The sequence below is a fragment of the Trichomycterus rosablanca genome, chromosome 11 (genome assembly GCF_030014385.1).
Source record: "Trichomycterus rosablanca isolate fTriRos1 chromosome 11, fTriRos1.hap1, whole genome shotgun sequence".
NCBI classification, from domain to species: Eukaryota; Metazoa; Chordata; class Actinopteri; order Siluriformes; family Trichomycteridae; genus Trichomycterus; species Trichomycterus rosablanca.
This window is the reverse complement of record NC_085998.1, coordinates 18,205,971-18,230,282: the sequence shown is the minus strand read 5'-3', so window position 1 is coordinate 18,230,282 and position 24,312 is coordinate 18,205,971. Positions and strand designations below refer to the sequence as shown.

Genomic DNA, 24,312 nt, shown 5'->3' with positions numbered 1-24,312 from the left:
ATAGCATTACACATCCCCAAGTCACTTTATAACTCCTTGCTGTATTCCTAAGTACATTTGCATGTTGTCTCCTAGTTCTATTCTTGTACATATATAAATATTGATTTTGACTGGTAGTTTGGTGGCAGATCTGGTTTTATATTTTTTCTTTTTATGATTAGTATAAGCATTAACACTAGCATTCACATTCAGGTTATTGTTATGGTTAGCATTGGTATTCACTGTGTTTCATTTTGTATATTGTATCGGTATCAGTCCTCACAGACAGTGTGGGAGGGAGTTATAGGAACACATATTCTACAGACAGCATTTGCATACCAACAAACAAAATCTCCATGCTTTTCTTTCAGATACTGCTGAAGAAAACATTAATGCTTTGAGACAGAGCTGTGTGTTAATCCTGAGACAGATGAAAGCCTTTCCACATGGAGTACAGGAGTCAATGACAACATGTGCCCCTGTATCCTGGGCTGACTGTGCTGTTCATTTAATCACTCAGCTCACACTGGCACATGAGAATGAAGCCCGGACTGTAGTACACACTCTTCCAGACATGGTAAATTTTATACACACAATGACCTAAAGTGCAGAATGTGTGTACATAAGAGAAATATTAAAATAGATACATATAGTAAGATATTAATATAAATGTATGCTTTATTGTACATCTTGATTATTCAATCAAGGGTGGACAAAGCGGTATATGTAAAAAACATAGCTTCATTATATTGCCAAAAGTAGGTGGACACTAACTTACCATTAGACTTTTGGGCATAACATACCATCACTTAAAATTATACTACAAATTGTGAGGACACAAAATAATTCTGAATTAACCAAGCTGAAAAAAATGAGAAACAGAATCTGCAGCCAAGCAAATGTCCTTGTTCTAAATAGCATCTTAAGTCATGTGTTCTTTTTATCCACTGTAAAGCATCAAACACCCACTCACTCTCACCTAGGGGCAATTTAGAGTAGTCAGCTCACCTACTGCATGTTTTTGGAAGGTGGATAGACCATTTTTGTAAATCGTAAATACAGAAAGTAGTAAGTACCTTGGTCCCCAGTGATGCCCTACCCAATTCAGTGGAACAGAGAGCATAATTTGCACCGCTTTCTTGAGTGGAGTTTCAGGCATCTGTAAGCTCATCTGTAACCAGTAAGGAAAGGCTTACATTTGGCTGAACTGACAATGACCAAATTATACACTTTTTGGCCGGGCGGCATGGTGGCTAAGTGGGTAGCACTGTCGCTTCACAGCAAGAAGGTCCTAGGTTCGATCCCCAGGTGGGGCGGTCCTGATCCTTTCTGTGTGGAGTTTGCATGTTCTCCCCATGTCTGCGTGGGTTTCCTCCGGGTGCTCCGGTTTCCAAAGACATGCAAGTGAGGTAAATTGGAAACACTGAATTGTCCAAGACTGTATTTGATATAACCTTGTGAACTGATGAACCTTGTATAAGAAGTAACTACCGTTCCTGAATGTGTAAAACATGACGTTAAAATCCTAATAAACAAACACTTTTTGGCCAAAAGGAGACTCCTTGAATTCAAATGTGTAGACACATGCATTGCTAAGATAAAAAAAATATATATTTCAAATGTATTATATGCCTCCAATGTTGTGGCAAGGAAGGCCCTTTTCTGTTTTTGTTTACAACACAAGGTCTATAAAGTCACTGTTTGATCAGTTTGGTGTGGAGGAACTTTCATGGTCTGCATAGAGCTTTGCCTGTAGATGACCCTATGTTAATGCCCTTAGTTTTCTAATGGGATATCCAACAACTCATGTTTAGGTGTCCACATATTTTTGGCCCTATAGTGTGCCTTATACCTGCCAGCAATTCAATAGCAAGTATTTTCTAGGGCCGTGGTCCTTTTTATTACTTATAGTAGCATTAGACCGTGAACGTTAAAGAAATCAAAAGTGCTTGGTCTTTTGAATGCTGCTGATTGGGAGTTTACATGTCTATTCCAGGATGCCAGTGCTCTTCGGGCCTTGCTGCATAAATATGAGCATGAGCTGCAGTTCCCAACACTGCAGAACCTGAGTGAATTATTAAAGCTACACACATCTAGAGGCATGGATACCATGGACACTGTCCCTTCAACAGTAAGTCATAAGTAACCAACAGAAATTACTACTTCATTATTTCATCTTGAGTAACCACTTTATCCTGGTCAAGGTCACAGGTCTAAAGCTTATCCAAGTTATTGCTGCAGATTTGCACCATGGAAAAAAGTCTGTCTATCGCATGGCATTACACACCTAATTTATACTCATTCATACACAATGTCTATTTAAAGTAGCCAGTACATTTGTAGGAGAAAATGACAGTACACAGTTAATACAAACCAGAAATGACCAATACTTAGTTACCATATCAAGGTGGATATATCCAACTAGAAATTGACAAGCCAGATAGCCCAATAAAAAACAAATCTGTTTGTTCTTCTGCAATAAGGATAGATAGGATTTGGCCCTCAGATTGCACGTGGTCTAATACACTAGCCCTCCACCGCTTACAGCTTAAGCTCTTGAGTTCAAATTTCAAATTGTTCACTGATAATGTGCCTTGTTGCTACTGCAAATTCAACCTCTGCTGGCTGGCTGAGGCACTTGCACAAGTGGTGGATGATTCACAGATGGTGTAGCATGACTCCTGTGAGTCACTTGCTGTTGAAGCCAAGCAACTGCACACATGTTGAAGGGGATGCATGCTAGTCTGTGGCTGTCCTCAGTCAGGGCGGTGGTCCAAGAGCCAGAGGAGTTGCAATTGAGAATTTAAAAGGAAAAAAGTGGAGGGAACATACATAGAATGTAAACAAACAAAACTAGATTATTCAAAATGTGAAGATTCTTTTTTTTTTTTGAAAGGGTAAATGAAGATTGCTTTTCATCAAGTTATTTTTGTACTCCATAAATATTCACCTCATCATTGACAGATTGTAAGTCTTTATCAGTGTCAATACCCTAGCTATCCTTGGCTAGGAGTCACAAAGAGCATTGTATTCCAGATTATTAAAACAACATTAGCCAATCTCTAGCATATTTGAGCTTATCAATAATGAATGGGGCACTTGGTGTTCTTCTCCAAGCACTTTGTCTGCTTAACTGCTTTTTACTGTAGCCCTTACAGTCCCAGCTGTCGTACTGGAGGGAACTCCTGTAGGGAGTTTTGTTTAATCTGTTTTCCTGTCCAGAGACAAGTGATGTTTACCTGTGTTACCTGTGTCTTTTTTCCCGGTAGGATAATGAAAGAATAGAACAGAGAATAAATGTTCCATCATTTAGTGAGGAACAGGAGATCTGTACAGGTAAGAAGCACCTGGTCATGAAACATCCATATTGCTCACTTGTCCTTAAACACGCTCTGTTCACTAATAGCCTAATGTTTAATTTTGTTATTAAGATTAATTTCAGCTGTGAAGCACAGTGTAACAGTGTACTGCATGTGGGTTCATGCTTTGCTGGGTGTTTTTGTTTTTGTAGGGTGTGGTGTCGTTTTTGTCCCTGAAGATGCTCCATATTTAGAGATACTAGGTGCCAAAAACCCGAGACAAGAAGCAAGCCCTGGAAGAAGCGAGCAGGAGAAGAAAGATGAGAAAGAGATAGAAAGGGAAGAAAGGAGAGACTGCAGTAAGAATGAGATGAATGAGAGAACAGAGACAGAAGAGGTGGTAATTCCTGTGGAGAAACAGGGCTCACTGATAACACAGGCCTGGAGCAAACCAGATGAAGGCATGAGCAAGGACCAGGTTAATACACATTCAAATGTAAGCAGACTAGTAAAGTAATCCTGTATTTACACATGGCACAAAAATTGGACCTAATTGAAATCTGGGCTTATTTTGAGATGGCTAAGCCTTTGACATTATTTGGATGGCACGGTGGCTCAGTGGGTAGCACTGTCGGCTCACAGCAAGAAGGTCCTGGGTTTGGTCCCCAGGTGGGGCGGTCTGGGTCCTTTTGTGTGGAGTTTGCATGTTCTCCCAGTGTCTGCGGGGTTTCCTCTGGGAGCTCCGGTTTCCTCCCACAGTCCAAAGACATGCAAGTGAGGTGACTTGAAGATACGAAATTGACCACTGTGTTTGACTTTAAACTTGTGAACTGATGAATCTTGTATAACCAGTAATTATAGTTTCTGTCATGAATGTAATCAAAGTGTGTAAAACATGACGTTTGACATTAGGAAAGGACTTGAACTGATGAATCTTGTGTAATGGAGGCTTTTATAAATGGCTTCCATTTTGTACAGTAGAGTATTTATTTGCCTTGTGTCCAAAACATGTAATAAAACACATTAAGTGTAGCTTCAAATATTTTTGTTTCTAAACTGTAAATGTTTTTGCGTTTAGGAAACTACCCCAGATATAAAAGATCAAGTAGCGGCAAAGCAGATATCTACAGATTCAAACACTCAGAACAACACACAGCCTGTCTATCAAGAATTACAACATGAGAAGTGCATCTCTGCTGCATTTCAACAAAATACAAAGCATGATGAGGCTCATGGTGAACTTCACAAGCACACACTAACTGCTCAGGATCACACACTTATTGAGCCTCTACAGGATCCTTCTACATCCAGCATGGTTTGTGTTCTTTTCTTTTCAACAGCATTTTAACCTGATCTTAATACACTACAGCTGTAGCAATTACTATAGACAAGGTTTAACACATTAACCTGTACTGAGAAAAGAATGAATTATACGTATATCATTATCACAGTTATAATGGATGTGTAAGGACATAATATACAGTATTTTGTAACTATATATAGTGAGTGATATGTTTTAAGGTATTTGTCCACTACTCGTGCCAGCATTCTACCATACAGTTAACATAACTGTTTTTCCCCCCACTGTGTTTTGAATTTGAAGTAGTTTCTGCCTTGTGACCAGTGTTTTAGAGTGGCAGCATTTTTACAAAATGCCCCATCCTGGTCAGAGTCATGTGGACCTTTTTTTTTAAAAACGCCTTCAGTTACTATGAAGAGTTTGGGACATTCTTTCTTCGTCAGCATTGGTTTCCTTCAGTCATCCCAAAAATTAGATAGCATATGGATTTGCTGCTCTAACCTGTCCTAAGGTGAATGGATCTGGATTCTGCAATGGATTTGTGCCCAGTCCAGGGTGGGTTCTGCCCTTCTATCTGATTCCAGATGGCACCAGACCCCCTGTGACATTAACATCGGCAAACTAGTTAAAACATAGGTGTGGTAACCGGGGGTTATCAGGATGCAGCCCTTCCTAAAACTTAATTGAGTACATAAGAGTGAAAAATTGAGTATGGGAATTTGAAATGAATAAAGCGGTTACATAGTACAACCTTGGTATAAAAAGCTGACAACATACATGTAGTTGTACATGTAGTCATCTGAAAAAAGGAATAAAGAAGAAACACAGTATATGACATGGGCATGATTAAAGGCATCCTTCCCTAATACTTGATTGCACAATCTTTGTCATCAATGACAGCCCCCAAATGTTTTTGTATAGCAATGTTTTTGTAAGTTTTTTTGCATCTGTCTGTTGGTAGTTCCCCTCACTCTTTCACTGCAATTCTCTTAAGCTCTTAAATGTTTGCAAGGTTTCTTTTCCCAATAGGCTTTATTTCATCGTTTAGAAACATTGCCAAAGAGCTCTGGTTTGGTTTCATCTATTTTTTCTCTGTTTGTCTATGTAGGTTTTAGCAAAGTTCAGTTGCTCTTTTTTATGCCTTTCTTTAATCAGAGGAGTCCTCATTTACTTTAGCCTGTAGAGCCCCGTTTTATTCAGTGTGCTGTGTTAAATGGTGTTTTCGGTTGTAACCATCATTCTAGATGTCTCCAACTCAGCCTGAAGTTTTTTGGATCAGTTTTCCTCTTTCCACCTTGACTGTTGCTTGAGTATGAAACTTCTTGATAACATTTCGAGCTTTTAAAGCCAGGTGATAACATTCTGATCTGATCAGACAGCTGTCTTTGCTATTGTGAACAAGGAACTAAAAAGCATCAAAGCCACAATTCATAGGCTAATTAAAGTCATGCGAGTACTGATAAGATGGGGAAGGTTAGTCTGATTTTGTCTTTGGATACAACCAGAACAAAGAGTGCTATTAATTGTGGCCATAAACATGGCTGGATTACTGACCGGGCCAGTGGGGCCAGCGCCCAGGGGCCCTTGAGGTTAGGGGGCCCCGGGGGGGCCCTGGCCCAAAACATTTTGCGATGCCTATCAACATTTATGATACAATATATTTTTATTTCTGAGGGCCCTCAATTTTAAGGATCCTCTGACTATTAGGGACTTTGACCCCAGGGCCTCTTGGGGGCCCTAGCCATGCTTTTGGGGCCCCTAGCCATGCTTTTGGGCCCTAGCCATGCTTTTGGGGGCCCTAGCCATGCTTTTGGGCCCTAGCTTTGCTTTTGGGGGCCCTAGCCATGCTTTTGGGCCCCTTATGAAAATGGATGAGGCGTTGTTGCACTGCTCTGACTTCGACTTCTGGCTATTGAGAGCCCTAGAGAAGAGCAGGGCATACCATTAGAGGGCCCTTGATCACGAGGGCCCCTGCTATGGGGCCCTTGACTTCCATAGAAGTCGTTAACCATGGCTCCTTGACTTTCTAGGGACCTACAAATTGCCAGGCAAGCTACCATATTCCATAACAGACGTTTTGTTGCAAATATGCGATTCAGGCCCTTACTTAATGTTTCTGAATTTGTATTGTTTCAAAATTATTATGTTCAATTTCTCTTAAGCGCAGAGACACAAATTAATTTAGCAATTTTGCAATTATTTCAATTTAAGACAAGCAATTTCAAGCAGTTTGAATGCATACACACACTTAACTGAGCTATTTGATGTTCTTTTCATGCCTGACAATATGTCCAACAGTGAGCTCACTTTAAAGGCTAACTCACTCGCTGCAGCATATCCTTCAGATCTGAACATGAGCCTGGCAGATGAATTGATACAATACAAATCATTCATAACAGAAAAAGAAAAATGTCCTAGTAAAATGCTCAAAACCATGATAAATTTGAATTTACAGTCAACCTTTCCAAATGTCTACATAGCACTTAGACTTTTTTTGACTGTGCCTATCACAAATTGTAAAGGGGAGCGTTCATTCTCCAAACTGGCTTGTATTAAGAATGAACTCAGGATTAGGATGCAAGGCAAGGCAAGGCAAGGCAAGTTTATTTGTATAGCACCTTTCATACACAGTGGCAATTCAAAGTGCTTTACATAAGGAAAAATTAAAAGCATTAAAACATTCCTGAGATCTAGAACCTCAGAAAGACTTCTTGCAAACATTTAGTTACAATTAAGACAACATGAAATTCAAACAAGAGAGATACAAATTAAGAACATGAAAAATTAAAAGAAAATATTGTAAAATATACCCTACAATTTGGGAAATACGAAATTAAAACAAGAGAGATAAGCAATTAAAACATGAAAACTAAAAGAAAATATAGTAAAATATACACTACAATTTAGAATGTACACTACTCTATAAAAAGAATTATTAAGAGCATGAAAAACTAAAAGAAATATGGTAAAATGAGGGTAATAGCAAAACATTTCGAGCTCAATCATAGGCACAAGAAAAAAGAAAAGTTTTTAACCTGGATTTAAACATTTCTACATTTGCGGAACATCTAATATCTCCTGGCAGTCTGTTCCAGTTATATGCAGCCCAACAGCTAAATGCTGCTTCACCATGTTTAGTTTGGACTCTGAGCTCAACTAGCTGACCTGAGTCCATGGATCTAAGAGATCTACTAGGTTTATATTCTCTAAACATATCTGAGATGTATTCTGGGCCGAACCCATTCAGTGATTTATAGACCAGTAGCAGCACTTTAAATTCTATTCTGTAACTAACCGGAAGCCAGTGTAGAGATTTTAGAACTGGAGTGATGTGCTCAGTTCTCTTCGTCTTAGTTAAAACTCTAGCAGCAGCGTTCTGAATGAGCTGTAACTGTTTAATGGTCTTTTGGGGAAGTCCAGTTAAGATACCATTACAATAGTCCACCCTACTGGAGATAAAAGCATGGATCAGCTTCTCTAGGTCTTGTTGGCACACTAGACCCTTGATTTTGGCTATATTTCTAAGATGGTAGAAGGCTGTTTTGGTGATGGTTTTAATATGGCTGGTGAATGTAAGATCTGAGTCTATTAGAACGCCAAGATTTCGGACTTGGTCTTTGGTTTTTAGAGCCCGGGAACTGAGGTGCTCACTGACACTAGACCTATTTTCTTTGCTGCCAAACACCACAATCTCTCTTTTGTCCTTATTTAACTGTTAAAAATTCTGGCTCATCAAGTTATTGATGTCCTCCAGACACTGACACAGTGAATCTATTGGGCTGTAATCATCTGGTGAGAGAGCCAGATATATCTGTGTGTCATCTGCATAACTATGGTAATCAATGTTGTTAGCCTGTAGCATTTGGCCTAATGGCAGCATATAAAGATTGAACAGAAGAGGTCCGAGAACTGATCCCTGGGGGATTCCACATGTCATAGCCACCCTGTCAGATTCACAGCTGCCAATAGTGACGAAGTAACTCCGGTCTTCTAAATAAGACCTGAACCAATTAAGGACTGTTCCGGAAAGTCCAACACAGTTTTCCAACCTATCCAGCAATATTCTATGATCTACAGTGTCAAAGGCAGCACTAAGATCCAGTAAAACCAGAACTGATATTTTACCCGAGTCAGTATTCAGCCGTAGATCATTTACCACTTTTATGAGAGCCGTTTCAGTGCTGTGGTGAGCTCGAAAGCCTGACTGAAATTTGTCAAAATAACCACTGGAATTCAAAAAACTGCTGACTTGATTGTAAACAACTTTCTCAATGATCTTGGCTATGAAAGAAAGATTTGAGATCGGCCTGTAGTTGTTTAACACAGACGCATCCAGAGTTCTCTTTTTTAGGAGTGGCTTAATGGCAGCTGTTTTCAGTGACTTTGGGAAAACGCCTGATGCTAGTGAGCCATTAACTATTTGTTGCAAATCAGTTTTTACAGAGTTAAAAACAGTTTTAAAAAAATTCAGATGGCAGCATGTCGAGACAACATGTCGATGATTTAAGATGCTGAACTGTTTTCTCCAGAGTTTTTTGGTCTATTGTATTAAATTGTGACATAATAGTCATGTTATTTTTAGGTGTCTGTAGGGGCGGCATGGTTTCATCGTTTGACTGAGTGGCGTTGATGGTCAGTTTTGATTTTTTCACAGAAGAAATGAGCAAATTCATTACATTTCTCGGTGGACAGAAGTTCTGGTGTGATCTGTTTTGGAGGATTTGTAAGCTTGTCGACCACGTTGAATAGAGTGCGGGTGTTGTTGATGTTCCTGTTAATGATCTTAGAGAAGTGCAGCTGTCTAGCCCTGCATAACTCCGAGTTAAAACTACAAAGGCTTTGCTTATAGAGATCATAGTGGATTTGAAGTTTAGTTTTCCTCCACTTACGTTCAGCTCTCCTGCATTCTTTTTTCAGAGCTATTACCATCATTGTGTTACGCCATGGTGCTTTCTGTTTGCTCAACGTTTTCATGACTTTTACCGGGGCAACCACATCCATGACAGTCAATATTTTCACATTAAAGTTATCCAGGAGTTCATCAACTGACTGCAATTAAAGTTGGTGATATAGCTATGGCCTCCATAAACTGAGAACTAGTACTTTCATTTATGCACCTTTTCTTAACAGAAACAGAGCTAGTTTGAGCATCTGGAGTGATCAGCATTTCAAAGAAGACACAAAAATGATCAGAGAGGGCCAAGTCCTTGACCATAACAGAAGAAATGTTAAGACCTTTAGAAATAACTAGATCCAGAGTGTGCCCTCGAGTATGTGTAGGCCCTTTCACATGTTGCAATAGACCAAACGTGTCAAAAAGACCAAAAAGTTCTTTGGTGTTATTGTCCTTGTTATTATCTAAGTGGATGTTAAAATTCCCCGTTATGATGAAGAAGCTGTACTCAGTGGAGATAACTGACAGTAGTTCAGCAAATTCATCTATAAAATGTGCAGAGTACCTTTGAGGTTTATAAATGGTTAAAAATAAAATTTTGGGAGTACCCTTCAAAATAAAACAGAAGTATTCAAAAGACATAAAATTGCCAAGCACAGTCTCTTTGCACTGGAATACATCTTTAAATAAGGCAGCTACTCCTCCACCTTTCCTACCACTTCGACACACATTCATAGAACAGTAGCACTGCTGCCTTCTGCTAACCATGTTTCAGTTAGAAACAGAAAATCTAAACTGTAGGATAGAATTATGTCATTCACTAAAAATGATTTGTTGGCTAGAGATCTAATATTAAGCAGAGCTAGCTTTAAAGGAACCACAGGAGCCCCTGGGGCAGCCCAAGGTTGTCGTGGTACAGGTAAGAGGTTAGACTGGTTGACTTGATATGCTGAATGCGTTCTATTCTTTCTATTTCTAATCAACACAGGAATAGAAAACATTTCAGGCATACTGGGTCCAAGCTTACTCTCCAAACTGTTGTCAGTATCATATCTGCTATAGCAAGGACCCTGAACACATCACAACGAGTTATCATTGTTTTGTATTCTGCCGCCGCTATCAGTAGCACTCGCTGAACATTCTGAACTCTGTACAGCCAGAAGAGATGAAGTACAAGGCTGCTGCTGACGGTGCTGAAGTGGCCTCAGAGCACGGGGGGGAAGGGGGGGAAGGGGAAGGGGTGCACTGGGCTTTTTGGGTGAAACCTGTGGACTGGTTGAGATGGAGTGTGAGAATTTAGTCCCAACACACACCAGTTTCTCCATTTTCTCTGTGAAATCCATATGTGGAGGTGATGTTGTTGAGAGAGAGAAATTGGAGGATGACTGTGATGTCTCTGCTGTTGACTGCTGTGTCACTGCCTGATGATGAAGGTCGTAATAGCTTTCATCAAGAGTCAGAAACTCAGCCTGAGCCGTGTTCTCCAGTGATGGGGATTGTATGTTTGATGGTCCTTCATGGTTGAAGGCAGGTGAGGGAGGTTGAGGATGCACGTATTGTGTCGAGTCAGTCCAAGAAGCAGATGGGTGGCGAAGAGCAAAATGGAGGTTGTCCTTTAGTGCCTTCACTCCAGTCTTGCTTAGGTGACTGCTTAGATGCGCCAAAACCGCCTGAACTCACTGTCACTTCTGGCCATTGAATCAGATTTGGTCAGACAGCTTAATTTTGATGAATTAGTGGATGACTTTGCAAGAAAGAAGAGTAGAAAGAAACTTATATAAAATAGATTCTTGTCTTAGGGTTATTTATTGACAGGTTGTTTAATGTATTAATTTATTTATGTTTTTGGAGGGGGGGGGGGCGCGGGGGTGGGGGGGGTTAGGGGCCCTGGGCAACTCTTTGCCCAGGGGCCCAGACTATCCTTAATCCGTCCTTGGCCATAAACACTTTATTTCAGGAGATACTTTACATGGTTACTTAATATTTAGCGGTGCCAATCATTTTGACTACAACTGTATGTATTTTTGTGTTACTGTAAAATTGAATCATATTTGTGAAGGATTAATTTGCCCCTATTTTTCCTTAACCAGGGGACTTTGCATGAGGTCAACAAAGCAGATAGTGTAGTAAAGCCAGAAGCTCTAGAAGCTAAACCAACGGACACACAAACCTCTGGTCAGATGTTCACTAATGATGCAGTGTGTGAGGGGGAAGGGAGTGAACTGCTACCTGAGAGTGAAGCGTGTAAGGCTGAGTGTGAGGACTCTGAGGAGCAACAGCTACAGTGTGAGGCCACCATGCGCAGCCTAGTGGACATCCAGAGAAGAGCAGAGCTCCGATGCCAACGAGACAGAGAGAGACAAATCTTCAGAGTAAGCTCACACACTGTGTGTTTATGTTGTTACTGAATGCTGATCAATTCTACTCTGCAACTCGATCATAAAAGCAATCATTACCTTTAATTAATTTTTAATAATCACTTTATCCTGGTCAGGCTCACAGTGGGTCTGGTGTCTGTCTGACATACAGGGCGCAAGGCAAAAATACACTCTAAACACATTCATTTAAAATTAATTTTACCAACCTGCACATGGGTGGCGCAGTTGTCTATTATATAAGCTCACCACTGCTGAGATCTGGGTTCAAACCCCAGCAGTCCTGTTTGCACAGACATGGTGTAGCTCTGCTATGATATGGTTTGTCACTCTGTCTACGGTATTTCTGCCTTGCATCCAGTGTTTCCGGGGAAACCAGACCCACCACGACCCAAAAATATTTAATTAACTGCTTTATACTGGTCAGGATCACTGTGGGTCCAGTGCCATCTGGAAACACTGGAAGCAAAGCAGAAATACAGTCTTTGCACAAGAAGCAGTCCATCACATGGCAACACTCACATATTCACTATTACTTAAAAGGGAAGCCAATCTATCTTCTGTACAGGTTGGGGAAGTGGAGTACTAGTTGAATAGCTGAGTAAAGGATGTCTGGGGTATATTGATGCCCTGACCAACTGGGTGGTCTGATTAAAAATAATAAACAACCATTTATAGAAGTGAAATGTAGCACCATGCATTTAAGGGTAATCCTCATACTCACTTGTTCACAGGTTCAAGAGCGACTATCAATTATCAGGAACAGAAAATCAGATGAGGATCTGCTGGGCCTGACAAGAGAAAACACTTACAGACAGCTGACCAGCACACTGCAACAGGTACCCACCCACACCCTCCCCCACACATACAAACTACAGTGTAACAGTTGGTAGAGAGCAGCAAGGATAACCACAGATGCTCTGTTACATTAAGGCCAACAGTTGCAGCCACTCACTAATTACCCTCACATTAATCCCCTAACTTCCCCTTTCTCCTACACCTGCCACACATACTCACCAAAATACAAACACGTGGCATGATCAGCAGTGGCTTTTGTGTGTGTGTGTGCAGGAAGACGAGCAGCAGCAGAAGACTCTGGTCAGAGAGAAACTGCAGCAGCTATGGCGAGAACGCTCTTGTAGCCTACAGTACAAGAGAAAAAGGTAACGCGCCACCTCAGATCCTACACTGTACCTAGTGCTAAATGAATCAAAGTAAACCATGATGTTTGTCTTGATCTTTGTGTTTAAAGGAATACTGTTGAATTCAAGGAACTGCTTGCACCTACTGCTCATCGTATGAACAACGGAGAAGATGGACTTGATGCATGTACGAACACAAACCCTGACACTCACTGATTGGAGCATTTTTGTTATAAGCATTTGTTAAAATTCACAGAAGCTCTAAATCAGGTATTTTCAACCTTTTCATGTGAGGGTCCATATATTTATTTTTACTATGTACAGAAACACACCATAACAGGATAGCAATCGTGGGGCCTTGACCATCTTCCCCCTCAGGCATAGCCAGTCATGTCTGTATGTAGACGCCTGACTGGCCAATAGCACTGCTGTGGATTCAAAAACTGGTAGTGGGCTAGTGCAATTTACCACATCACCACTCAGTTAGGAGTTCAATCAACTGGGGCCGGATTCGATACGCTATTGTAGCACGCTCTGCAACAAAACCTGCTATATTAAAATTGTCAATGATAAAAAAACAAAATACATTTGATCAGTTTTAACAAAAGACACCCTGTATAATTTTTTTAATTTAGGTGTAATTGCTGACAGGTGTAATACTATATATATTTATTTATTAGGATTTTAAAGGGGCCGGCATGGTGGGTAGCACTGTCGCCTCACAGCAAGAAGGTCCTGGGTTCAATCCCCAGGCGGGGTGGTCCGGGTCCTTTCTGTGCAGAGTTTGCATTTTCTCCATGTGTCTGTGTGGGTTTCCTCCAGGAGCAGCCAGACACCATGCAGTCAGGCTAATCGGAGACACTGAATTGCTCTGTAGGTGAATATGTGTGTGTTTGTTTGTGTGTGTGTGTGTGTCCACCTTGGGATGGACTGGTGCCCCGTCCAGGGTGTTACTGTGTGTCTCGCACTCATTGAAAAGCTTGGATAGGCTCTAACTGGATAAGCGGTTAAGAAAGTGCGTGAGTGAGTGAGAATTTTAATGTTATCGCTTTTTTTTTTTAAGAAACTCCAGTGACCTCACATTAGAACAGCCAGCTTTTAAAATATGTGAATATGGTAAATTTTTTTATCACATTTTAAAGCTGAGTTTAGTGGCACGTGATGAGTGTGGCTACTAACCAATCTTTATACAGCCCTTTGATTGTTAGTATCAATGGAAAACATTTCCTAGGTGGGACAAGGACCTTTCAGTAAGTATGTGGAAACAGCATACTGTCAATCTGTCACTCAGCTGCACACTTGAACATCAGAACGTTTTCTTTTAATGACTGACGAGGGTGCATTAGACATACTGAAATGTTTTATTGACGTTCAGGACATTTGCGTGTGTGCATTAGATACATATTTAAATGTATTTATTAAAGTTCAGGACATTTATACAGAGGTCATACAGCCTCAGTTCTCCAGCCATAATCTGCATTCTCTGTTTCACAAATGTGTGTGCGCGAGTGTGTGTATGTATGTGTATTACAACTTAAATCCTATACACAACTTTTTTTTTCCAAGTTTAAATATTTCGTGAACACATTTCCAGTATATAAAAGCTTACAATGGCAATGCAGGTGAAAATGGAATAAAAATATCTTTTTATCTTCCTTTTTGTAATTTCTTCAGTTTAAAATGTGTGGTATTCAGAACATATTCAGACCCCTCGACTTTTTGCTCATTTAATGTGTTGTGGATTTTATTTTGAATGGATACCGAATAATCTATACTTGATCACCCATAACGATTAAAAATCAAAAACTAAATTCTCCAGATTGATTGAACATAGGTTGGAAAGTCACACACCCAGGCACAATTTTGGCATTATAAGAACAAAAACCAATCCACATAGTCCAAGGGACTGTCCGTGGATGCCCTGATCAAATTATGGCAAGGCATACAGTTGCAATCAGATATTCAACCCCTATTGCAAATTAGGTTTATTTGCCAAATTTATAAACTTTCATGTGTTTGCAATTAACCAACCAAGAACAATTTAAATAGCTCAACACAATTAATATAACAAGTGAATCGCTTTTAATGACAACTGCAGTCTCAGAACTATTCAACCCCCATTTTCAAATCAAGTGTGCTTAAGATAAAACACTTCAAATACCTGGACTGGTTGTGAGTATGTTGACGGTCATGTTTGAATGCATGTTAGAAATATAGCTGCGTCAAGGGAGTTGTCCAAAAAGTTAGAGTGTAAAGTGCCTTGAACAAACAAAGAACAGGTTATAAAAGAAAGCAATGGTACTAAATGTTCTTAGAGATACAGTTAGCACAAAGTTAAAGTAACACTGGCTACACTACCAAGACTTGGCAGAAAGGGGAAGCCATCACCGGCTACCACCAGATTCCTGAGGATGCGAGTGACTGCAAAAGACCTGCAGCAAAATTTGCTCAAACTCCAGGATGTATACCTCTACTGACCCAAAAGAAAAGTTGGTTCCAATATTTTCATATAAATAAGCCACAGAGGTTTTGGGATTCTGTTCTGTGTGGCGATGAAACAAAACTGGAACTTTTCAGGCTCATGGATCAGCGGAATGTCTGGAGAAGGAAGAATGAAGCATACGCTGAATAGAACATCCTGCCTACAGTAAAGCATGGTGGTGGCTCGGTGATGCTCTGGGGCTGTTTTGCTTCCTCTGGCACTGGAAACCTGCAGTGTATGAAGAGCAAGATGGATTTAATCAGGAATCAGAAAATCCTAAGAGAAAACATCCTTCGGTGAGGATGCTGAAGCTTGGATGTCAATGCACCATCCAACAGGACAATGACTCCAATCATACATCAAAGTCCACCAATGTTTAGTTTCAGAAGAAGTCCTGGAGGATTCTAGAGTGGCCATCATCAGAGTCACCTGACTTGAACACAATAAAAAATCTTTGGTGGGAATTGAGGAAGGCGGTTGCAGCACACAAACCCAAAAATATTAGTGAACTGGAGGTCATTACCCATAATGAAAGAGAAGCTGGTGTCTGACTATGCATCACATTTGCAGCAGGTCATAAAAGCAAAAGGGTGCTCTACTAAATACTAGAGACGAAAGCCTTGATGGGGTTAAATAATTCTGAGACTACAGTAGTCATTAAAAGTTGCATTTTGTGTTAAATTTGGAGAAAGCACTTGTTATGTTACTTGGTTTCTGCTATTTATATGGTTATTATTTGATTGTTTTTTTGTTAACAGCTGAAAGTTTGTACATTTTGCTAATAAACCTAACATTTTTGGTTGCAACAATGTAAAAGGCTTTGAGTGTTCCTAGGACCACAGTGGCCTCAATCATTTTGAATCGGAAGAAGTTTGGCACAATCTCAAACCCATCCAATTGAGCAACCGGGCAAGAAGGGTCTTGGTCAGGGAGGTAATAAAGAACCCAACGGTCCCTCTAAAAGAGCTCCTGAAGTCCTGGGCAGAGATTGGAGAACCTCGAATGAACAATAATTTCTGCAGCATAAATCAGACCTTAATGGCACAGTGGCAAGATGGAAGCCACAGTTAAGTAAAAGATACTGTATATGACAGCCTACTTTGAGGCTGCTGGTGGAAAAAGATTCTCTAGTCTGATTAGATAAAAACTGAATTCATTAGACAGAACAGCAAGCATTATGTCTGGCAAAAAACCTCATCATCCTATGAGGGTGCTTTACAGGCACATGAAGACAGCTGGGAATTGGGGAAAGAATGAATGCAGCAGTATACAGGAACATTATTAATGGAAAGACAGTGGTAGCCTAGTGGGTAGGGCTTTGGGCTATCAACTGAAAGGTTGGCATGCAGCCACTGTTGGGCCCTTGAGCAAGGACCTTATCCCTCTATGCTCAAATGGTGCCGTACAATGGCTGACCCTGCACTCTGACCCCAACTTCAAAACAAGCTGGGATATGCGAGGAAAGAATTTCATTTTACTGTACATCTGTATATGTATATATGACAAATAAAAGCATTCTATTCCATACAAACTCAGAGTGGGGTGACTGTTCCCTTTCCAACATGGCAATGAGCCAAAGCATACGTTATAAACAACACTGGAGTGGATTTGTGGCAGGTCTCTGAATATCCTTATGAGGGGCAGCCAAAGCCCAGGCTTTACACCCCTTTAAACATCTGTGGAGAGACCTGAAGATCAGAGTTTACAAAAACTTGTCATCCGTTTAAGAGGATCTAATATGAAAAATGGTTTAAACTGCCCAAATCCAGGTGTGCAAAGTTTAATAAGATATAGCCAAAATTGCTGTTAAAGGAGCTTCTAAAAACTATTGAATTAAGTATAGGAACGCTGTTGTAAAAAAATATATACGTTTCTGATTTTTTAAATCATTTTTGAACTACTTAAAACATTTTACTTCATAATTATGGGTGATTAAGTATAGACTTAAACAGGTAAAAATGGCCATTACATCCATTCCAAATTTAATTCTCAACACAAAGTGTGCAAAAATTCAAGGGGTCTGAATCCACCATGTGGAAAACAGGATTGTGGTTCTAGTTTAAGCGGATCCAATCTCGGCGAATGTGAACATGGCACTCAATGTGCATTTCGGGGGAGGGAAGTTTGAGAGTCTGTCCCACTTAAACGGAGTCTAGCATTTTTCCAAAAGAACCACTGCTGTAAAAAATGACAGAACGTTTGTAGGACTCTACTGATGAGCGCACTGCACCCCAGGTCCGTGAGGACCTCCCTCTTCATCTGAGCTGTCATTGTAGGCCTCACGCCGTTGACCTCCAGATGACCCCTGGCTCATGTCAAACTCCTGCAGGTCGACCTCTTCTGCATCAGCTGTGATCCCATGGTCTTCCTCACGTGTTGGTAACAAATATTCCAGTTCCTGCAAGTAAACATACACATTATTTATGGAAACATGAAATATGTATTAATTTTTTTCCTTTTTTTTTTACCCCAAACCAGTCATGTCCAATTGGAGCTTATCTCTCGTTGCTGCCGCCACCCCACTCCGATCGAGGAAGACCGAGGGTGGCACGGGCCACCTCCCATGTGCACAACTGCCAATAATTTCTTTTCTGAAGCATCATGTGCCAAGAGCCACGCACTGCCTCTGTGATCAAACCTTTCCCGTGCAGGCGAGCCATGTACTGCCACTGTGATCAGCCATCCCAAATGCAGGTGCCTCAACCGGTCAGCAGAGGACGTAATTGCCTCAGTGACAACAGACACAGTCACTCGTGTCTGTCAGGATCTCAGAACTGGTGGGCTAGCGTATTTTACAGCTGCACCACCGAGCGCCCTATCATTGATTTTTAACACTGGTTAATAATAGGTGTGGCTGGAACAGTTGATCTCAATCATTAGGTGTTTACATACTTTTTGCCTTATAGTTACAAAGCTGTGTATGATTCTGACAAAGTGGATAGATCAGTGTGTTTACTTGCACATTAATGAGTGTAAGAGTTACCGTTAGTTTGTCTGTGGTGATCCAGCCATTATCAGGGAATCGCACATCAAACTTGATGTAGAGATCTCCTTTCTCAAAAGGATTTCTGTACTGTGGCATTCCTTCACCACGCACAACTCTGATAGCGCCTGAAACAACAGATTCACAACACCATAGGCACATTATCCATTGCCACTATAGTAATGATGTAATGATGATAAGTAGCAATTAGGGAGGCATTTGAACATAAACCCATACAAACCTGGTTCTATGACCTTGCCAGCAGGGTACTTGATGAGGAGGTGCCGTCCATCGAGGTGTGTAAGAGTGAATTGAAAACCACAGAGTGCCTCCACCAGGCCAATCGTCTGGCTTATGTGCAGGTCATTACCATCTCGGCGAAACTCCTGCACACAGCACACAAATTCTGCCGTTACTGATTATATTTTTAGACTAAAAAATAAAACAAAACAAGTGCAATAACAATAAAAAAAAATCTGGTTGTGGGCAATACCTCATGTTCTTTTTCCTGCAACACTAGTAAAATATCTCCAGGCTCAGTGTTAGGGGACTGGTCGGCCTCTCCGCTAAAAGTGATCTTCTGGCCATGTCTCATTCCCTTATCCACATGCACCTCCAACGTCTTCACCTCCTTACACACCTTACGACCCTCACACTGTTTGCAGCGGTCCCTCTCATTGATGACCTCTCCTGCAAAAAGACAAACACGTACAAAAATGTGTTGCTAAAGTTTGTTGCTAATTATAGAGAGACATAAAAGCCTTCTGAAAAAAAGGTTTGTGGTCAGAAAAAAACTAAAGCATATAGTATGATTGTTTGGAATAAAATGTGAAGCATTTGAGCAAGTATGAAGGTTTTCCTAAACAGTTGCAAATCATCATTAACCAATTTGCATTATTCTGACCAGGGTAAAACATGATATAAAAGTCTCCATGCTTTTCGCTACACAGCTCAATGTTGTGAGTAGAGTGGACTGAAAACAGTAACATGGGTTAAATAACATACTTGAATACCACACTAAAATTATCTAAAAATGCATAAAATAATACAATTATAATATGACACACCTCCACATCAGTGCTCGTAAACAGGACAAAGTGCAAAAACAGCATCTTTTCATCATCCTACTGTTCTTATATCAAAAGAAACTCACCTTCACCGTTGCAGTCGCTACACACAGTCTGCATTTGTTGGACCATGCCCGGTGCCAGCTGTCTAATCATGATCCTCATGCCTCTCCCTCTGCATGTGCCACATTTCTGCACTGCTCCAGTCTTACCCCCCTGACTAAAAGAGGGAAAAAATATAGCCATTCAATCTGTGCACTATACCACACAAGAAAATCCATCATAATTTGCATCATTGTTCAGTTTTATTTAGTTTATACTGAAATTATGTGAAAAGTGAAATGTTTAAGTATACAAAACAGTCATCACTCACCCATTGCAGGCACTACAGAGAACGTTCTTGCTGAGCTGTAGCTTAGTAGTTTTACCGTTGTAAATATCTTCTAAAGACACCCTAACAAACATGAATAAATACAATTATTTTAATTTTGTGGTCACACAGCTATTTTCCACTCACTGGATGCTAATGTCTAATCTGGAATTGTTAATGTTCCCCTATCACAATGTCTCAAACTAAGACTCAATCAAAGATTGGAGCTAGCATCATTTTGTCACCATGCCATGGACAGAAAAAGTGTGGACACATATACACCATATCCATATGTAGTTATAGTACATCTCATTTCAAACCCATGTTTGTTAACCTTTCTTGTTGCTAAAATAGCCCCCACTTGTCTGGAAAAGCTTTGTACTACATTTTGGAACATGGATTAGTTTTAGCAACTAGAGTATTATGTTGGGCCATAAGACTATGTCATCTTTCTCAGAGTTGCTTTAATGGTTTAATGGTCAGGGCTTTTGCAGGCTTCTCAAGTTCTTTTACGTTAAACTTCGCCATACATTTTTTATGGTCTTCATGTTGATTCCCCTGTCATTCTGAAGAGGGAAATGGCCTTCTCCAAAATGTTACCACAAAGTTGTAGGCACATAATTCTCTTACACCATTAAAAACCACCTTGGATCACTATTTCTCTATAATTGGACCATCTGTGGCTGTTGTTGCTTCTAGAATTTAACACTTAATGACAACAGTACTCACAGATTGCCATAGTACTAACTCCAAATTAATGCTAATGGTTTTGTAATGGGATGCCCAATATGATTATATACTTTTGGCTATATAGTGAATGTAAGAGCAGTGCTTCACTTCTGTAAAACCAGCACAAGAGTTGCAGTATTGCTTTAAGCAACTCACTTCAGAGGCTGAACCATATCTTCTCCCCTCTTTCGGCCTCCGTTTCGGCTCCTGCTGCTCTGTCCGCCCATGAAGCCGAACAGTCCTCCGCCAAAGATATGTGAGAAGATATCATCCATCCCAGCTCCACCTCCACCGCCTTCACGCAGGCCCTGCTCTCCATACTGATCGTACAACTCCTTCTTCTCTGGATTGGTAAGCACCTCATACGCAAAACTAATTTCCTTAAACTGACATACAGAGATGATAGCAATTACACTTCAGTATTTACAGCCACTGCACTGACACTTTCAGGTCTGATTAATAGCTTGCATAACTTCCACACAACACAGGATGTGTCTCTTACCTTGTCTCCTGCATTGGGGTTCTTATCAGGGTGATATTCCTTTGCCAGTTTACGATAAGCCTGAAAGTAAAGTTGAACAATTATACTTTACACCTTATTCTATAAATTCACAATTACAGACTTCTCCACAAACGTTGGCACTGCTAGAAAACATGAACAATCTTCTCCTTGTTTTGACTGCTCCCGTTAGGGGTCACCAAAGTGAATAATTTGTCTTCATCTTGCCCTGTCCTGAACATCCTCCTCTGTCAAACAAACCACTTGCATGTCCTCCCTAAAACCTCCTCTTTGGCCTTCCTCTTCTCCTTCTGTCTGATGGCTCCATCCTCAGCACCGTTCCTCTGATATAACTCACATCTCTCCTCTCCTCTGCACATCTCTACTCCCTAACTTTGTCTCCAAAACATCCTACATGTTCTGTCCCTCTAACACAACGGTCCCCAACCTTTTTTGCACCACGGACCAGTTTTATATAAGATATAATTTTACGGACCGGTGGGGGCGCGAGGATCTTAAACAAAATTATGCGACGAGCATAATAAAAAACACAAAGTGCATAACAATGATGAAAAATCAGTGGGAACCCTGAGCTTTTCTTTACTCATTTTAGTTAGTCTGTGGGCCTAATTTTTTGGTCTCACGTGACTGAAATCAAACGCGTCAAGAGGAACAGAGAATCTGGCTTTTCTAAATAAAACATCGTTCAGAGTGTGATTGCCAATAAAACAATTTTTTATGTCTGTGTGGCCCGTTAATAAATGACCAACTAGGGGTGGGTTTATAAAATCGATTTTTCGATTCGAATCGATCTTTATTTGAACGATCCAATATCGATTCATATAAACGCGAGATCGATCTTTTAAAGACGCCCCTTTTTACGGTGTACACGGAAATCTGTTACCCCCTTTAATTTTGCGTGACCAGCCAGTGTTTTTTCATGCAACGAGATCTGACCTGCACATCAGTTTAGCATGGCAGAAGCTCAAGTTATGACCACTACACAACTTTTTGCACTGATTTTCGCTCGGCGACAGGTCGGTGCTGGATTCGGGAGGAACTCGGTGTTCGCTCTGCGATCAAAACTCGGCTCTCAATCAATGTGTGAAACAGCGAGGGGAAACACAGGGGAGAGGTTGGAAACAGGTGGTGGAGCGCAATATAGTTTCTATCAGAATACATCAGCACACGCGAGTTTTACAGTATTTCTGACCTGATCGTTCTCTACAAAACAAAATATTTATTAACCTCCAACTAACTATAGAACAAGCCATGCTGCTCGTGTTGCCAAATCCACTCAGATTCATTTATTTCATCAGCGCACAAACTTTGATCTCTCGCTACTTGTTGATGTGCATGTTTGGACGTGGTATCATTAAACCTTTCATCACTTCTCACGTGTGTTTTCGTGACAAAACGTACTTTTGGAGACCAGAGAAGCTCGCCTGTGATTCCCCCTGGTGATAGATGGTGTAGTGTAAAACCCCCCATCGCCCATCAGTCGTGTAGTGTGAACATTACAGCGACCAGGTGTTAATCAGAGTGTCGTGTAGTGTAAACTATGCATAAGCTGTTCAACAGCCAGGTGTATGTTTACATTACATTTACAATGTTGTAGTGTGTCAGACATATAAAATAATAATAAAAAATTAATGTTACTGTTTTCTGTTTTGGATTAATTATTTATGTAAACAAAATACACAAATATTTTTAATAATGAGTGTTCTTTGTACAATTATCACATTTGTTCTCTGAACATCTGTACATATTTAAACAAAACCTGTTAATGTAACTCAAATATGCCTAAATGTGTTGAATCGAAATTGAATCGAGAATTGAAAATCGAAGATTGAATCGAATCGGGACCTTGTGAATCGGAATCGAATCGATCCAGGAAATTAGTGGCGATACCCAGCCCTATGACCAACGGACCAAAAACAAGTTTGTGGCCCACTGGTTGGGGACCACTGCTCTAACAAACTCTCCCAGTTTTGCACAGGTTGTTTGGAGCTCTTTTTAAGTGATCATTAGGTTTTTTCTTACCTCCCTGACCAAGGCCATTTGTGCCCAGAAGGCCAACTTTTGGAAGGTTTAAGTTGTGCCAAGTTTTTTCCTAATTAAAATTATTGAGGCCAGTGTGGTCCTGTGAACACTCGATGCTTTAAAATTTGCTGTATATTCTTGCCCTGCCCTCATTTGATCAAGGAGATCCACAAACAGTTTCTTGGACTTTATGGCTTGGTTTGTGTCATAACAATGCAGTCTCAAATTTTGAGTTCTTTACCCATCTTAAGAATAATTAAAGCAACCAGAATTCACCTGACCACAGTTTGGTCAAATGGTCTGAATGCTTTGATAATAGGAAATTTCAGCTTTTGTTTTAATCTTGAATACATTTTTTAAAAACTCATTATGGGTGATTAAGTGTTTATAATTTAACATCAAACCCACAACACAGTCAAGGGTGAAAAAAGGCAAGTCACCAAAATACATTTTAAATCCATTGTGAATCACTGAAATGTCTGGTGCAGGTGCTAAAAATACATCGTGACACAATGGCCTGTTTCAGTTATATACTTTACATTTTATAAGAGCATTTTGTCAACAATAACGTGAAGACATTTTAAATAACTGCTAGTATAGGCCTGTTCCTCTAGTAGGCCAGTGGTCATTTGTCCCATTGCACAATAACATCAAGCTGTTAGCTTTCCAGCTCTGTGTTTTCATCATCTGTGATGCTTCAAGCTAACCAGATCTAATATCTGCTGTCAGGATTCCCAGCAAAACGATGCTGCTTTCACTCCTGAGGGCGAGTTAAATCAAGAATGAAACACATAAAAATTGTGTCAGGTTTTTCTATTGTCAGTAGATGCGTCTCTGTCAGACTGAGAACACATGATGGAAGTGCGCGCAGAGCGGAGTCTGGTTGGTCAGTGTACACTGTATGCTAGCGATACCGCACTGCTACAGCTAAGGTTCAGGTTAGCTCAGCCTGCTAACATCCCTACCAACAGGACACACTGTTTTAACAGAGAAGCGTCTGGAAATGTACGCTACCTTTTTCAGCTCGTTCTCGGTGGCAGAAGGAGAAACTCCGAGAATATCGTACAATTTGGTGTCAGCTACGGTAGCCATGGCTCCGGACAGGGGGTCTTCAAACCGGAGAGCTAAGACTGGACGGCAGAAGCGTAGA

The 24,312-nt window shown here is 40.5% G+C and overlaps 2 protein-coding genes across 4 annotated transcripts in view; one reads left to right on the top strand and one right to left on the bottom strand.

The window, feature by feature from the left end:
* The window catches only part of LOC134323651 (uncharacterized), a 22,647-nt gene extending 8,003 nt beyond the window's left edge, over positions 1-14,644 (top strand). For all 3 annotated transcript variants that reach the window (XM_063005241.1, XM_063005240.1, XM_063005242.1), the window contains 9 exons: positions 351-556; positions 1,976-2,110; positions 3,249-3,315; positions 3,491-3,774; positions 4,357-4,593; positions 11,563-11,844; positions 12,582-12,686; positions 12,919-13,010; positions 13,100-14,644. In XM_063005241.1, coding sequence (XP_062861311.1) covers positions 351-556; positions 1,976-2,110; positions 3,249-3,315; positions 3,491-3,774; positions 4,357-4,593; positions 11,563-11,844; positions 12,582-12,686; positions 12,919-13,010; positions 13,100-13,205 — 1,514 coding nt within the window. In that variant the 3' untranslated portion in view covers positions 13,206-14,644. The remainder of the gene's footprint in view (positions 1-350; positions 557-1,975; positions 2,111-3,248; positions 3,316-3,490; positions 3,775-4,356; positions 4,594-11,562; positions 11,845-12,581; positions 12,687-12,918; positions 13,011-13,099) is intronic.
* On the bottom strand, positions 14,332-24,312 carry dnaja2b (DnaJ heat shock protein family (Hsp40) member A2b). The gene is made up of 9 exons (XM_063005243.1): positions 24,177-24,312; positions 21,123-21,182; positions 20,777-21,006; positions 19,895-19,975; positions 19,608-19,741; positions 18,948-19,144; positions 18,696-18,840; positions 18,455-18,582; positions 14,332-17,869 (listed from the first exon to the last, which is right to left on the bottom strand). Exons 1-9 carry the CDS (start codon positions 24,252-24,254, stop codon positions 17,681-17,683), a joined length of 1,242 nt encoding a protein of 413 aa, XP_062861313.1. The 5' UTR covers positions 24,255-24,312; the 3' UTR covers positions 14,332-17,680.

Coding starts and splice junctions, on each gene's coding strand:
- dnaja2b (XM_063005243.1), bottom strand. CDS start 24,254: ATGGCTACCGTAGCTGACACCAAATTGTACGATATTCTCGGAGTTTCT. Junction 21,183..24,176: donor CCGAGAACGAGCTGAAAAAG/GTAGCGTACATT, acceptor CTTTACTTTCAG/GCTTATCGTAAACTGGCAAA. Junction 19,145..19,607: donor TAGCGACTGCAACGGTGAAG/GTGAGTTTCTTT, acceptor GTCTTTTTGCAG/GAGAGGTCATCAATGAGAGG.